At 36.9% G+C, this 16,459-nt stretch overlaps 1 protein-coding gene across 7 annotated transcripts in view; it reads left to right on the top strand.

The window, feature by feature from the left end:
- SNTG1 (syntrophin gamma 1) overlaps window positions 1–16,459 on the top strand; it is an 870,442-nt gene that overhangs the window by 480,451 nt on the left and 373,532 nt on the right. For all 7 annotated transcript variants that reach the window (XM_055286457.2, XM_063643316.1, XM_063643313.1 and 4 more), the window contains one exon: window positions 6,809–6,943. In XM_055286457.2, coding sequence (XP_055142432.1) covers window positions 6,809–6,943 — 135 coding nt within the window. The remainder of the gene's footprint in view (window positions 1–6,808; window positions 6,944–16,459) is intronic.

Below are 16,459 nucleotides of genomic sequence, written 5' to 3'. Positions count from 1 at the left end.
CTTATTGGTTCATATATTTTTAAAAATTGAATTAACGTTCTAGAAGCTTTGTGTTTTAAATTTTAATTGTATCAATTCTGGGTTTTTTTTTTTTCTTTTTTTTTTTTTTTTTTTGAGATGGAGTCTCACTCTGTCGCCCAGGCTGCAGTGCAGTGGCGCGATCTCGGCTCACTGCAAGCTCTGCCTCCCGGGTTCACGCCACTCTCCAGCCTCAGTCTCTGGAGTAGCTGGGACTACAGGCGCCCGCCACCACGCCCGGCTAATTTTTTTATTTTGTATTTTTGTATTAGAGATGGGGTTTCACCGTGTTAGCCAGGAAGGTCTTGATCTCCTGACCGCGTGATCCACCCGACTCGGCCTCCCAAAGTGCTGGGATTACAGGCGTGAGCCATTGTGCCCAGCCCATTTCTGGTTTTAATTGCATACTTAATTTTAAACGTAGCAAGTCTTCTATTTCCATTAATGTGCAACCTTATGTCTTGAGTAGTAAGGCATTCATTGAAACCCAGTGGATATTTGTGTGAACGAGATACTTATGGGACACATGACATTCATATGGTACAGATTGGACAGTGGCCAAATACTATTTAATAAATGGTTTATTTTGGATTTCAGAGGCTAGAAAGATTTACAAGACCTTTTTGGAAACAAAATTATTTTGATGTACTGATTTGGGATATTTCTCAAATTCTATGAAGATACGGAAGATTTATTTAATTGGTAATACTGTTATTACTATACTAGCTCTTGTAAATTAGCAATCCTTAGTACTGAAAAGAGTGACAATCTGTTACTGAGATAACAATATACAAGAGGAAATTAAATCACTCATGTGAGATATAGCTAAATATTGCTGAAGTCACTATATGTGATGCCAAAAGACAATAGTGAATCAATTTTGGGGTAAATATTTACTTAATGGAATCCATGTGTTCAGGAAAGTGAGGACTCATCTTTGAATAGAATGATTTCAGAAGGCTTCAAAGAGAAGGGAGTCTGGTGCCAGGACTTGAATCATGGCTAGAATTTAGTTAAGGAAAAGGCCATGATCAAAAGTAATCCAGGAATGGGAATGTAAATGATACGATGCAGTTTGAAGCACTTTGCCTAAAAGAACATTTAGTACACTACTGCTACAATGCAATACAGTATAAGACAAAACAAATTAAATCGTATTTGGCACTTGAAACATGGAAATACTGTGGATACTTGCAAGAAAATTTGCAGTCCATTTTATTATCTCTCCCTACTTTTTGTAGTTTGTCATTTCTTATATCTGATATTGTGAATATATCTCAAAATTAAGAGATCTTAAATTTTAAAGTTTCATGAAAATACATTTTGTACTTTTTGAAAGACTAGAACATAAATTAAAAAGTCCTTAACTTTTAAGTAGAAAATTGATGATATTCTACTTTTATAAAGATCCAACCTATGTCCTATGTTTAAGAAACTACAAAATCTTAATAAGTGTAAATGTGAGAGAAGTTAAATGTGAGATTTGTTTAAAGAGTAAACCCATGCAAATTCATAAACATTTTCTTGATTTGCAGAAAGCATAGCTAATTAATAATTTAAATATGTTGTCTTTTAGGCAATTAGCAAGTATTGCTTTTTAATAATTCATTTAAGCAAATAGTCTCCAATGTGGATTTTGTAAAAAGTTCTATCTAGAATCGTCCATCAGTCAGAGAAGAATAATATTTGACTTATATCATTTTTAAATGAATCATCCCTTTAAAATTATAAGTTTGGTGTATATTTTATAAAGTACAAAATACATTCATACAGTATCTATATCACATGCATTCCTTTATTTATGTGCAATGGTATGCAAAGTCAACAAAGTTTGGAGACAAATGATGTTACATTAATAAAAAGAAAGAAGATGAGTTCATGTCTTCAGTTTGTATTAAAATTTGAGACCAGTAATTATGTAGGCGATTTTCAATATCTAAACAATTTGGGTCCACAGATCTGTAAAGACTTTGCAGGTGGTGCTGTTTTAGGTATGCAGCACCAAACTGCAGCTGCTCCCATGATTCGGTCTCCCATTTTAACTCTTAAAGCACTTCAGGAAGGAGTGGAGATCAAAATTCTTCCTCTATCATGCAGTCTCCCAGTAGCGTGGCTTTAGGGAAGGTCATCCTGTAAGTTCCAGAGTAGTCTCTTACTCGTATTTTTTCTCTCTAGTAGTCATTGCTTCAATACACGAAGAATAGCTGCTTCAAGATGTTCTTTTCAAAATTATCCATACCCCATTAGGAGATTATTGATAACCGTAATGCTCTCCAGTGAAAGATGCCAATAGCCATGTCATTGTGTACAGGACAACTGGGGGTGGCATTCTTAAATAATCTGTGTATGCGGGAAAGCACAGTGTGTGGTGAAGAGCCTGGCTGCCTGTGTTGAATTCTAGCCTTTTCTTCTTCTAGGTCCCTCTGCACTTGTCTAATTTTTAAAGGCAGATGTTTGCATTAATTTTTGTTAAGGGAGAAAAACAAATTAATACTTCTTGTCACACAGTGAGCACTATATAAATAATTATTATTAAACAACAAATAAATGAAATATATGACCACATTTCATGAGTGAAGATCTCAGTCCAGCAATGCTGATTCCAATCAAGACAGTGCTCTGAAATGGAATTTATCCTTCTTCCTTCATCTCCCAGAGAAGCTCTGAATCTAATGCACCTGTTTATTAGTCCCCAACTTCCCTGCTCAGTGCCTGTTTCTGTCAACAATAAGTGTATTTTAACTTTCCCATTTCTTCTCCATCTTCTACTCTGCTACAAGAAATACATTTAGAACACATAACAGTGAACATACTATCTCCTTGCTCACATTTATGTATGCCGTCTCCTTTACCGTCCACCATCTGCCCATCATACAGGGCGTTGGCCCTCCTGGTCCTCTCCAGACGTCTCTCCTGCAGCGGCCCCTGCTGAACCACACAGGCTCAGCAGCGAGCGCAACTTCATTTTCCTGCATCATCACGTGGCATGCATTTTCACACTTCCATATCTTTACTCATGTGTTCCCTCTTGATTAAAATGACATTTGTTCCTCTAATGATGGTTTCCTCAATTAATTTTTTTCAAGACAAACCGCACATATTTCCTATCCTCCATAAACTCCCTTCCCTCAAGAATATTAAATTCCCGTCCCCATGTTGCTCCCATATCAGATGTCATATTGTGTTTTATTATACATGTACTTTCAAAGTAAGTACGGGGCTGAGCGTAGTGGCTCACGCCTGTAATCCCAGCACTTTGGGAGGCCGAGGCGGGTGGATCACCTGAGGTCAGGAGTTTGAGACCAGCCTGGCCAACATGGTGGTGAAACCCTGTCTCTACTAAAAATACAAAAAATTAGCTGGGTGTGATGGCAGGCGCCTGTAATCCCAGCTACTTGGGAGGTGAGGCAGGAGAATCGCTTGAACCCAGGAGGCGGAGATTGTAGTGAGCCAAGATCACTCCGCTGCACTCCAGCCTGGGGCAACAAGAGCAAAACTCTGTCTCAAGAAAAAAGTGAAATAGCATAAGGTAAAATAGTTACGAATACTATGAGGCCAGGGAATGTTATCAAATTCATGTCTGATTCTCTGTTAATGCTGCACAGTATTTGCAAAATTAATAAATGTGTGGGATTTTAAATGTATTTCCATGTGCACCAGCTGAACTTTCATGGTAGAACATGTGTAATATCTGTAACCTCTGGAAATGTATTTTAACTGATCTGTTTTAGCACTTCGTGTGCTGTTTTCTCCAGCAGCTATTTATTGGAATGTGCATTTGTGACTGTGTGTGTGTGTGTGTGTACTTCTGTGATTTATTCTAAAAAAAAACCTCCTCATTCTTTATTTTCTCCAACTCTTGCCTTTCAGAACCCAAAAGTGAGCTCAAAGACTGTATTCTGTTTTCCAGACAACTATCTAATAATTTGTGAACACTTTATATAGTATTTAAGTGAATGATAGCTTTGGCCACATAGAAATTAAATGAGAACACCCTCATAGCTTTGTTTTAGCGCCTCAAACTTTCCCTGGATGATCTTTAGTATCTCTTTGATGTGCACCAAAAGTATGTCTCTGAGCTTTCAGGGAAAACCCTTCTCTCATCCTGAAGTTCAAACAGAGCATTATTTGTGATTATCAGCTATTCCATTACACTTCTGGGGGAAAAATGCCCTGGAATATGCTGTACTGAAAAATCAGCAAATGTGCTCATTTATGAACACTTGGCTTTGATGTATTATTTCATATGTCCACTCCTCAGAATGGCTTCTTCCCCCCTCAGAAAGGCTCCATGTCAGCCCCTCTCCAATATCCCATTGTAAGCATGAGTGACTTTGTGTAAAAACATAGAAAAAATATGTTCTATATTAGGGAAAGTACAGTCTGCTTGTGCTGAAAGATTTTTGTCCTCTAGATATATTCACTTAAAATATTCTCTAGATTAGTCAGCCTGGTTTCATGAGCACTTGTGTGCTAATGCCATGGATGAAGAAAAAATGCTTTCCTTGCTCATGAAAAAGCTTCTGTTTTTCCTAAAAGGACACCATAACTTTTACAAAATAATTCTAGACTAATATAAGAGTGTATATGATAGAGGGCAAAAGAGTATGCATCAGCACAAGAGAACAAAAGCAGTTTAGAGAAAGAGTTATCTTTTGAGGCTGCTGTATATAAATATATTCCCATCAATATTACAGCAGATTCTTTTAAAGTAGCAGACTCCCAGCAACAGCCATGGAAATGTATATTCCAAGATAAAGTCTGGTATTATTTGACTGGGATAGCATGCTTCTTAAACCTAAGGATAGATTTCACATATAAGTGATATAATATGATATTTGTCTTTCTGTGCCTGGCAATTTTTGCTTTGCGAAGTATCCTCCAGCCTTATCTATGTTGTTGCAAGTTATAGAATTTTATTCCTTTTTATGGCTGAATAGTGTTCCACTGTGTATAAGTACCATATTTTCCTTATCCATTCATGTGTTGATGGGCATTTAGGTTGATTTCATATCTTGGCTGTTGTGAATAGTGCTACAATAAACATGGGAGTGCAGATGTCCCTTTGACATACTCATTTCATTTCCTTTGGATATATGCCTAGTAATGGAATTGCTGGATTAGTTTTTAATTTTTTAAGGAATCTTCATACTGTTTTCTGTAAGGGATATACTAATTTACATTTCCACTAACAGTGTTTAAGAGTTCACTTTTCTCCACATCTTTGCCAGCATTTGTTATTTTTTGTCTTTTTGTTAATCACCATTCTAACTTGGGTGAGGTGGTATTACGTTGTGGTTTTGAATTGCATTTTCCTTATAGTAAGTGATGTTGGAGTTGAGAGTAGAATAGTGGTTACCACACACTGGGGTGCATGGAAGGGTCAGAGATGGGGAGATGTTGGCAAACGGTACAATGTTACAGTCAGATGGGAGGAATAAGCTCTGTTACTCTAGTGCACGGTAGGATGATCACAGCTAACAATAATGCATTATATATCCCTAATAGCTGGAAGAGAGGGTTTTGAATGTTCTCACAACACATACAATATTAGTGTTTAAAGTGATGTATATGCTAGTTATCATGATTTGATAATTACACAATATAAACATGCATCAAAACCTCACATTGTTTGCCATGAATACATACAATTACTATGTGCTAATTTTTTAAATTTGAAATTGACTGAGGATAAATCTATATCCTCATATATATATTCCACTATGTTAAGAATGACTCAATAATTATTAAAAGAAAATGTCATTTCCAAAGTGGTCATTATTCCTATGGACTTTTTGGTGCAGAATAAGAGCTAAAGATTACATTCTATCTCAAAGGAATTACCTTTTGTGTCTGTGACAAGTGGGAATGTTAAGTGCACTTTCTAGGGAGAATATTTATATTAATCCAGATTAATATATGTATTCTGGATAAATGACAAGACTCATGGACTTCTTTGGTGATTACTAAGGTAATAGCACAAGTTCAGAAATCTTTACAGTCTGTTTTCACAATTCCCCAAAGTATGTAAAGCAAACACATTGGGTTAGAAATCAAAAATCTTGGGTCTTAAACTAGGCTCCAATTTTAATTAACTGTGTTAATTTGGGTAGTTTACTTCACCTTGTTACCCTTATTTTCTTCTAGGTATAAACTCTGTGTGTGTGTGTGTGTGTGTGTGTGTATGTGTGTGCGTGTGTGTTCATGCATGTCTGTGCATGTGTGTATGCATGCATGCATGTGTGTGTTGGTGACTAGGAATGCTGACACAGTGGAGTTTAGAGTAGGCTGGGGCAGTGGGAGGGGAAATGGAGAAATAGGAGTGTGTTCCTTCTTTTTGAAGTGATGGAAATATTCTAAAATTGATTACAGTGATGGTTGCACACCATTGAGTATATTAAAAAAACATGAATTGTACATTTTAAAGGGTTGAATTGTAGGGAATTTGAACTATATCTCAATAAAGCTATTACCTTTTTATTTTTAGATTATAAGTATTACAAAAACTCTCATTATTTTAAAAATGTAGTACATGTACCATAATCCTTACTCCCCACTTCTTTGTTGAATTTTGTGCCATTGTTTTCATTATCCGAGAGTTCACTTTACTTGAGATCATTCTCCTTTTCCCTTGCACCCACGTTAAGTATTCAATTTCAGGCTCATCAGAGTGTGTTTTCACCACCTCTTAAATGTTATTCACCATGTTTTGCTGTAAATTGGCCACAAAATTACAACCTATAAACTAATTATAATTTTTCCTCTTTTTTTTTTTTTTTTTAATCTGAAGACAAAGACAGGAATTTGTTTGCTGCAGGATGGTAACCAGGAGCCTTTCAAAGTCCGGCTGCACCTAGCCAAAGACATTTTGATGATCCAGGAACAGGATGTAATATGTGTGTCTGGTGAGCCTTTCTATTCTGGTGTAAGTAGCTTTTTCTGCTGTTGAAATTTTTTGTGTTTGTTTTTTGTTAATGAAAATGTTTATTCACAGAACATTTTAAATATGTTTTTCTTTCAGTGTCTAGTCAATGGTTCTGCATGGAATTTTTGCTTACATCATTAAGTAAGCAGTGGCCCTGTATGAGAACCTTGCCTGGGGTCCACGAACACGTATTTTGGGCCCATCTCCAGCTTGTTGTCTATGACTCCTAGCTGTCATCATATGATGGGAGTGAGACTGTATTTTCTGATTATTCTACCTTTTTACATAGAGAATTAATTGAGAACCGTGCATGGTGATGTCCTTTGCTCTGGTCTTATCTTTCATGACCTGGGACTATTGAGAGTGGTGCCAGGGTGGGGCCCATCCTTCAGCATCATTGAAGCAGGAGACGTTACGCAGCGGTCACTGAACTCAGCATGAGTGATGTTCCCCTGGGATAGTGTCTAAATGATTCTGTGGGCCTCCCTAATAGAATTATGCCCAAGTGCTGTAGCAAATTCTTTTCTCCAATGCTCCAACCCGTTGAAACATTACACTGCTCCTAATCTAGCTTCAGAAAGAGCCATAAATTACAATGCAAAACTTATTGCTGTACTTACTCATGTCGAGGCAGCATAGCTGTGGAAGACATCCTTAGATGAGATTAGATTTTATTCTGCTAAAAGACATTATCATAAAACAAGTTCTGGAGTTTATCATTCATTGTATAATAAGGCTATTAAAGGCTTCTTTTTAACAATGTTGCCACATGTGATCTCAGAAGAAAATTATAGACAGTAGCATGTAGTCTGCTCCCTGCTTTCCCCAAACATCTGCAGGTATTTAGTATGGAGATTTAATTTGTGCCTTATTAACAGACTTACCTTGGAGTGTTTAGTTGGTGGTCAATAATGCTGAACTTGAGTTCTCACATCACTTCTTACTAACACCCTGTGGGAGTCACACAAGGCCCTAAATCAATAGGCCTTTGCCCGCTAAAGATAATGGACATTTTGCAGACTGTTAACTATTCTTTTGTCACAGACCATTTAAATCACTCTGAATCATGGACCTGGATGTCAAGGTGATTAAACTGTTCCCATGGGGTTGTCCTTTCTTCCCTTTGGTTAATAATAGAGAAGTGACGTGAGTCATATAACCCTCTAGAATAAATATATCACACTGGTCCCAGATCAAAGAATAAAATCAGTAAAATTTACTACTTCGATACTGAAATAATATTATTGATTTTAAACTTCACAGTCAATAATAGCTGATACACATAGACCTATTCTCTTCTTAAAAGATAATTGTGCATATTAATAAAGCTCAGAGTGCTAGGAATAACGAAGAGAATTAAGGAGAAACATCTTATGGCATTGTCAACAAATTCAAAAAAGCATTTGACAAAATTCAACACCCATTTTTACAAAACACTTTAGCAAGATATGAACAGAAAAGAATTTTCTTAATCTGACAACTGTCATCTAATTAAAGCCTCTCACTAATATGTTAGTTAACATTGAACATTTTCTCTGAGATTGAAAGCAAGTCAAGGATAATACCTTGCTTACTAATCAATGTTGTTCACCATGCTCCTACAGCAAGTCACAAATTATATATAAAGAACAAAAATTATAGAGGAAGTGGCAAAATGGCTTTACTTGTAGATTTCATGATGATATGCATAGAAAACCTTAAGAATTCTACAAAGGATAGAATAACACTAAAATTTAGCAAGGTTGCTGGGAATAAGGACAATAGCCCAAGTTAATTGTGTTTCTAAAACTACCTACAAGCAACTAGAAATGAAATAAAAATGCAATCCACAGTAAGTCAGAAAGACAATATACTTAGGAACATATTTAACAAAAGATGTATATGATCTCTATCCTGAAAACTATAAAAACCATGGTGAAGGAAATTAAAAGATATAAACAAATAAATGGAGAAATATAACATGATCATAAATTAAAAGCTAAGTATTGATAAGCTGTCACATCTTTCTAAATATTCCAAACCAGTCAAAACTCCAAAATATTTTTGTGGATATGTACAAGTTGATTCCAAAATTTACATGGAAATATAAAGGACTTACAATAACCAGAATAATCTTGAATAAAAAGAACAAAATTGGAGTGTTTATTCTACCTGATTTCAGAGCTTACTATAAGATTCTAATAATAAATACAATGTAATGCTGTAATAAATTCAGGCATATCAATCAATGGAACATTCTAAAGAGTCCAAAAATAGACCCACTCTTATATGGTCAGTTACGTTTTTTTTTTTAACTGTGGTAAAATATACATAATATAAAATGTACCATCTTAACTATTTTTAAGCATAAAGTTCAGTAGCATTTCGTGCATTCACTTTGTTGTGTAACTATCACCACTATTCATTGCCAGAATTTTCATCATGCCATACTGAAACTCTGTACGCATTAAACAGTAACTCTCCATGCTCTCCTCCTCTTAACCTCTGGTAACCACTGTTCTACTTTCTGCCTCTACATTTGACTATTCTGGGTAAATCTTGTAGGTGGAATCATACAATATCTGACCATTTGTGGATGACTTATTTCAATAATCATAATGTCTTTAAGGTTCATCCATGTTGAAGCATATATCAGAATTTCATTCCTTTCAAAGGCTGAATATTCCATTGTGTATCTATACCACCTTTTGTTTATCTACTCACTCGGTAGTGAACATTGAGGTTGTTTCCACCTTGGCTTTTTGAAAAATGCCTCTAGGACCATGGGTGTACAAATACGTTTGAGTCACCACTTTCAATTATTTGGTGTATATACCCAGAAGTGAAATTGCTGGATAAAATAGTAATTCTTTGTTCAGCTTTTTAAGAAACTGCCGTACTCTTTTCCACAGTAGTTGTACCATTTTCCATTTCAACAAGCAAAATACAAGGGTTCCAATTTCTCCACATTCATGCCAAGCCTGTTGTTTTCTGTGTTTTTGATAATAGCTATATAAATAAGTGTGAGGTTGAATCTCACTGTGGTTTTCATTTGCATTCTTCTATCAATTAATAATGTAGAGCATCATTTTATGTGCTTATTGTCTACTTGTGCATCTTCTTTGGATAAATGTCTATTCATATCCTTTGTCTATTTTTGAATTGGATTGTTTGTTTTTGGAGCTGAGTTGCAGGAGTTCTTAATGTATTTTAGATACTAGTCCCTTATCAGGTATGTGATTTGCAATATTTTCTCCCAAATTGCAGATTGCCTTTTTACTCTATTAGTATTTTTGATGCACAAAAGTTTTTAATTTTAATAAAATCCTGCCAATTTTTTCTTCCATTGGTTGTACCTTTTGTACCATCTCCAATAAATAATTGCCAAATTCAGTGTCATGAATCTTTTCCACTATATTTTCTTCTAAGAGTTTACAATTTTTGCTCTTACTTGTAGGTTTGGTTATATTTTAAGTTAATTTCTGTACATGGCATTAGGTAAAGATCTAACTTCATTCTTTAGCATTTGGATATCCAGTTCAAAATCATGTACCGTATACATAAGGGGGTATTTGTGGCCTCTCTATTCTAGTTTATTAGTCTATATATTTGTCTTTATGCCAGTAATGCACAGTTGTGCCTTTTGTTTGTTTGTTTTTACTGTAGCTTTATAGCGAATTTTGAAATCAGCTAATTTGGGTTTCTTAAGATCTCAAATAAATTTTAGAATGAATTTTTCTATTTCTTGACAAAATATCATTGCAGTTTTTATAAGGATCATGTTGAATCTGTAGATCACTTTTAGTAGTATGGACATCTTAATAATAGTCAGTTTTCTGATAGATGAACATAGCATCTTTCCGTTTATTTATGTGTACTTTGAGTTCTTTTAGCAATGTTTCGTTGTTTTCAGTGTACAAGTCTTTCAACCCCTTGCTTAAGTTAAACTCTTAGTACTTGATAATTTTTGATAGTCTTGTTAAAATTTATTTTCTTAGTTTACTTTTGGATTATTTATTGTTAGTGCATAGAAATGTAATGGATTTTTAAATTTTGATTTTGTATTCTGCTACTTTGCTGAATTTATTAGTTCTAATAGTTTATTGCGGAATGTTTATGATTTTCTACGTGTAAGATTATGTCATCTGTGATCCAAGATAAGTTTACTTATTCCTTTCAAATTTGGATGACTTTTATTTCTTTTTCGTGCCTTATTACTCTCGTTAAGATTTCCAATACTATGCTGAATAAAAGTGGTAAAAGCAGGCATTTTTTTTCTTATTCCAGATCTTAAAGGAAAAGTTTCATTTATGGTATGATATTTGCTCTGGGTTTTTCATATACTGCCTTTGTTATGATGAGGTAGTTGTCTACTATTCCTAGTTGGCTGAGTATTGAGGCAGTGTTGAATTTTATCATCGGAAGGTATTGAAATTTGTCAAATGCTTTTTCTGAATCAATTGAGATGATCATGTGTGCTTTTTAATTTTTTTTCTTCTGCTCTATAGCTCGCTTTTCTTACCTGAAAGTACTTCCTGGGATCCCTGTCCCAGGAAGGAATTCTATCTTCTAGGTCTGCATCTGAGGAAAGCCAATCTACAACAGAGAAAGTAGCACACTGTACTTTCAGATAGCCAGATATTCTTTGGGAAAACTCCCTTTGTCTGTTTTTTAAAACCTCCCACTGGTAAAGGCCCGCAGACACCTCTGTATTAAAAGATACCGTCTTTAAACTTGACCCTTCAAGTGCACTGTTTGTGTTGTATTGCCACAATACATAGTCCATGTGCTTTATGGACAGGTATCACCTCTCTTATCAGCTAATTATGAGATGAATTTGAAACAGTAAGAGATTAAGGCACAGATAAACATCCAACTTTGGAGAGCAGAAAGTCTCATCTGAGTATTACAACAAATAGAGTGTTAACTCTCAGTCTGCTTAAGTGAGTGGAAAGGTTAGGAGAATGTTCTAAGGAAAGGCAGATGTTAGTCTGAAGAACCATAGGCAAGGATGCTATTTTGTTATCGGGAAACAATGCTCTGAAGGCCTGGGTGGAAAATAGGACAGTCAAGGGCAGGGGGCTGAAAACAAGATGCTATCAGGCAGTTTACTCATGAGGGGGAAAAATGAAGCTCCAGTTTGCTGAAAAATCCTGAGGATTATAGAATGTTGTAGTTTTTTCTCCAACCCCACAATAGGGAGGAAGTTGTTTGTATTTTCAGGTCTATCACATTAGCTGAAAGCTGCTTCGTGGATTGTCTTTGACTGACACTTTTGACCTGCCTTGCTGAGGCTGAAAGAAAGTGTTACAGTTCAGTCAAGCTCTTCACGCCCACTTCACAGAAAAAGCCAATACAATGAGACAGCCAGTATTGCATTAGATGAAGAGTTTAATACTTGCAAGGCAGTGAAGCAAAGAGGACAGGAGATATTTCTCAAATCTCTCTGCCTGGAGATTTGAAGACTAGGGTTTTAAGGATAGTTTGGTGGGCAGGCAGCTAGGGAATGGGTTCTAATGACTGGTTGGATCAGGGCCTAAATCACAGTGCTGCCAAAACTGTCTTCAGGCATTTAGTTAGCTCCTGGGTGGAGTCACTGGTCTGGGTGGCATTAGCTGGTTTACTAGAATGCAAAGTCTGAAAAATATCTCAAAGACCAGGCTGAGGTTTCACAATAGCAGTGTTATCTAGAGGGGCAACTGGGGAAGTTACAAATCTTCGGACCACTGGCTATGTGAATCCTGAGCGGTAAGCAATTATAAAAAGCAAGCTAGGAAACAATGCCTAGGTGCTGTTTATGCCTATATCTTAGCAGCATTCAGGTCCCTAGCATAATTATAATCTCATGGCCTTTCATTAGTTTTACAAAGGCAGTTTCAGTCCCCAATAGGGAAAAGCTTAACTTTGGGAAGTGACTATTATCATCCTTGCTTTAAAGTTAAACTATAAACTAAATTTTTCCATTAAATTATAAAGTAAATCCCTTCCATAGTTATTTTGGCTTATGCACAGAAATAAGCAAGGGTAGTTAGCTTGTGAGGTTAGAAGCACTAGGCAGTCAGTTATGCTAGATTTCTCTCATTGTTATAATTGTGCAAAAGTGGTTCCAAAAGCCCTTGTGGACTGGGACTCAGGGGTGGCAGTGGGACAAGGTCTGGGATAGGGAGTTAGTGGTAGGCCTGACAATTTCTCTGTATCTGCACCAAAGGCAGGAGAGGGTGCCATCAGCCCCAACATTAACCTACTGACCATGAAGGATAAACAATGGGATGTGAGCCCAGGTAAAAGGCTCACTCTGAGGGAGAGGGCACAGCACTGAGCATTTGGAGAAGCTCCAGTCAGGCAAAATGTTGGTATCTGAAAATCAAGGATTGGCAGATGGGTCAAAACCCAGGCATCATGCCAAGTGACCCTCTTAACTCCTTGCTCTGAATTCCTGGACATATTGTAGGGCATAGCTCAGTTGCAGAAACCAGAATTGAGAATTCATGGTAAGTATGTAAGGGCAGCCACTGTGAGAGGGCAGGATATAGGATTTGGATAGTAAAGGGACCCCTGGGAAAAGACTTTGCTTCACAAAACCTCTAGAATTAGGAGAGGAAACTATAGGAACAGGTAATACAGGGTCAGCACCAGAAAACCACAGGCTGATGAACCTGTAGCTGAGCTCCAGGGCTTTATCAGGGTGAGTTTCTAATGAAGGTGACTTAACAATAACCCCCATCAAATGGGGCTTCAACCTGCTCATCACTCCCTGATTAGTGGGTCTGGGAGTTTCTAGTAGAAGTCAAGTAGCTCCACAGAGGCTTCAGGAAGTGGCGCAGAGAAAAAACACTCTTGACATATTTAGCACATCTGACTCTAATTCTAGTTATGCAGAAAATCCTATAAAATATTGATCATTTAGAAACATGTGTCAACATTTTCACCTACAAGAGACAACTAGAGAGTTAAAACTGAAATATCCAATGCATTTACTGTGACTTGTATCAGCAAAATACTGCTTTCCCCCAGTGCCTTTTATTAGCTACTTTTGAGGAATATTCTGTGATCTATTCAGAGATTATACAGTTGAAGTTTTAGCATTGAGTTCATATCAGATAAAACCTGTTTCATCTGTGATCATTTAAAAATAGTATCAAAACGTTGGCAGCAATTATTCAAGATCTTTAGATGCAGATAGTAGAGTGACTGGATCAGAATGATGCATGGCAGTTGTCAGATAGATGTGTTAAAGCTTCAGTTAACATACAAGAAAGTAATCATCTTCCTCTGGTGCTCCAGGGGAGCTGAAATCCAACATTCAGTTTCTGTCATCCTTCTGAATGGTTTACCACTCTAAGTCAGAGATGTCTGTGGCTGTTCTCATGATAGTATACGCTTCAATGGGCCCTGAAGGAAAATTAAATTTAGCCTGTGCTAGTTTTAAATATTGATGAAATATTTTTAAAAGGTAAATGAGGGTAAAATCAATACAAGATGGCTATCTATTTCCCCATAGAGACACCAGTTTCAAAGGTGTTGCTAGTAAAAAGATAGGAAAACCATGAAGAATCATGGAGCTTAAATTCCAAACATGGCAGAACTATCGGATAAATAGCATCAGTACAATCAGTACCTCAGTGTAATGGGCACCATTAGACTTTAAAATCAACAAAACAACTTCTTCCAGTTTCCTTGTGGAATAAAACACGCAATTAGCAATCCCACGAGTGAAACCACAATTTCCTGAAGATAACATTAAGAGAACTAATATCTACTATTAACCTTGGAATTTGTACTGGCTTCCACATGGGTGTGACATGATGTAGGATGTGGCTTCTTGAGGTTCATTATCTGTGAAAATGTGATCCAGAGAGAGAATGTATCTAAACTAGTGCACTTATTACGGATAGATTCTTAATAGGTCATCTGGGAGGGATGGTGTGTGCAGGCCTAGATAGGAAGGTTGCTTTTTCTTTTTCCCACATCACAGAGCTACTCACTGAAATCTGTCAACATGGAGATTAGAGTCTGTGTACACACACATGCACAAAGTACACACTGTCTATATATATATATATATATATTTTTTTTTTTTTTTTTTTTTTTATCTATTTTTTTTTTTGAGATGGAGTCTGGCACTGTAGCCCAGGCTGGAGTGCAGTGGCGCAATCTCGGCTCACTGCAAGCTCCACCTCCCGGGTTCACGCCATTCTCCTGCCTCAGCCTCCCTAGTAGCTGGGACTACAGGCACCCGCCACTACGCCTGACTAGTTTTTTGTATTTTTAGTAGAGACAGGGTTTCACCGTGTTAGCCAGGATGGTCTCGATCTCCTGACCTTGTGATTCGCCCACCTCTGCCTTCCAAAGTGCTGGGATTACAGGCGTGAGCCACATTTTTTTTTTTTTTTTTTTTTGAGACGGAGTCTCACTCTGTCACCCAGGCTGGAGTGCAGTGGCGCAATCTCGGCTCACTGCAAGCTCTGCCTCCCGGGTTCACGCCATTCTCCTGCCTCAGCCTCTCCGAGTAGCTGGGACTACAGGCGCCCACCACCACGCCCGGCTAATTTTTTGTATTTTTAGTAGAGACAAGGTTTCACCGTGGTCTCGATCTCCTGACCTCGTGATCCGCCCGCCTCGGCCTCCCAAAGTGCTGGGATTACAAGCGTGAGCCACCGTGCCCGGCTGAGCCACATATTTTTTAAACTTTTAAAAAAACCTCTTGTAAACTGATGCAATCATTTATTTGCTTATTTTAATGAGATTGCATTCCTCTTTTATTTAAAAATATTGAATTGACAAAGAATATATATATTCAAGGTGTATAATATGATGACTTGATAGATACATATACACATTGTGTAATGATTATTACAGTAACTTAACACATCTATCACCTCCCCTGCTATACGTTAGACCCTGAGATCTTGTTCATTTTATAACTGAAAGTTTGTACCTTTTTATCAGCACCTTCTATTCTTCCACTCCCCAGACCCTGGAAGCCACCATTCTACTTTCTATTTCTGTGAATTAGACTTTTTTAGATTATGCATGTGCAAGGTCATACAGCATTTGTCTCTTTGTGCCTGACTTATTTCACTAAGCATAATGCCCTCTGTTCATTCATGTTATCACAAATGGAAGGGTTTCCTTCTTTCCTCTGGCTGCATTATAGTCAACTGTGTATATATATGCTTTATCCATTCATCTGTTGATAGACACTTACGTTGTAGTCTATAAAATTTGACCCATTCTAAGTAAATACAACTGATTTTTCAAAATGTTTTAGAGGTAAAGGTGGTCATTGGTTATTAATATTGATAAAGAAGCTATCAGTTTAATCCCGTTTTTACATTTGATTGTATGTTTATAAATTTTTCAATCAGAAGTATTTTATGTTTGCATTTCTCCTTGTTTGGCCTTTTTGGGTAGACAGACATTCCCAATGTGTGCAAATAAGATTAAGAAAAGGAAGGCCGGGCGCGGTGGCTCATGCCTGTAATCCCAGCACTTTGGGAGGCCGAGACGGCCGGATCACGAGGTCAGGAGATGGAG

The sequence above is a fragment of the Symphalangus syndactylus genome, chromosome 7 (genome assembly GCF_028878055.3).
Source record: "Symphalangus syndactylus isolate Jambi chromosome 7, NHGRI_mSymSyn1-v2.1_pri, whole genome shotgun sequence".
In the NCBI taxonomy this organism is placed as follows: Eukaryota; Metazoa; Chordata; class Mammalia; order Primates; family Hylobatidae; genus Symphalangus; species Symphalangus syndactylus.
Note: the sequence above shows the minus strand (reverse complement) of the source record. Positions and strands in the feature narration are given on the sequence as shown.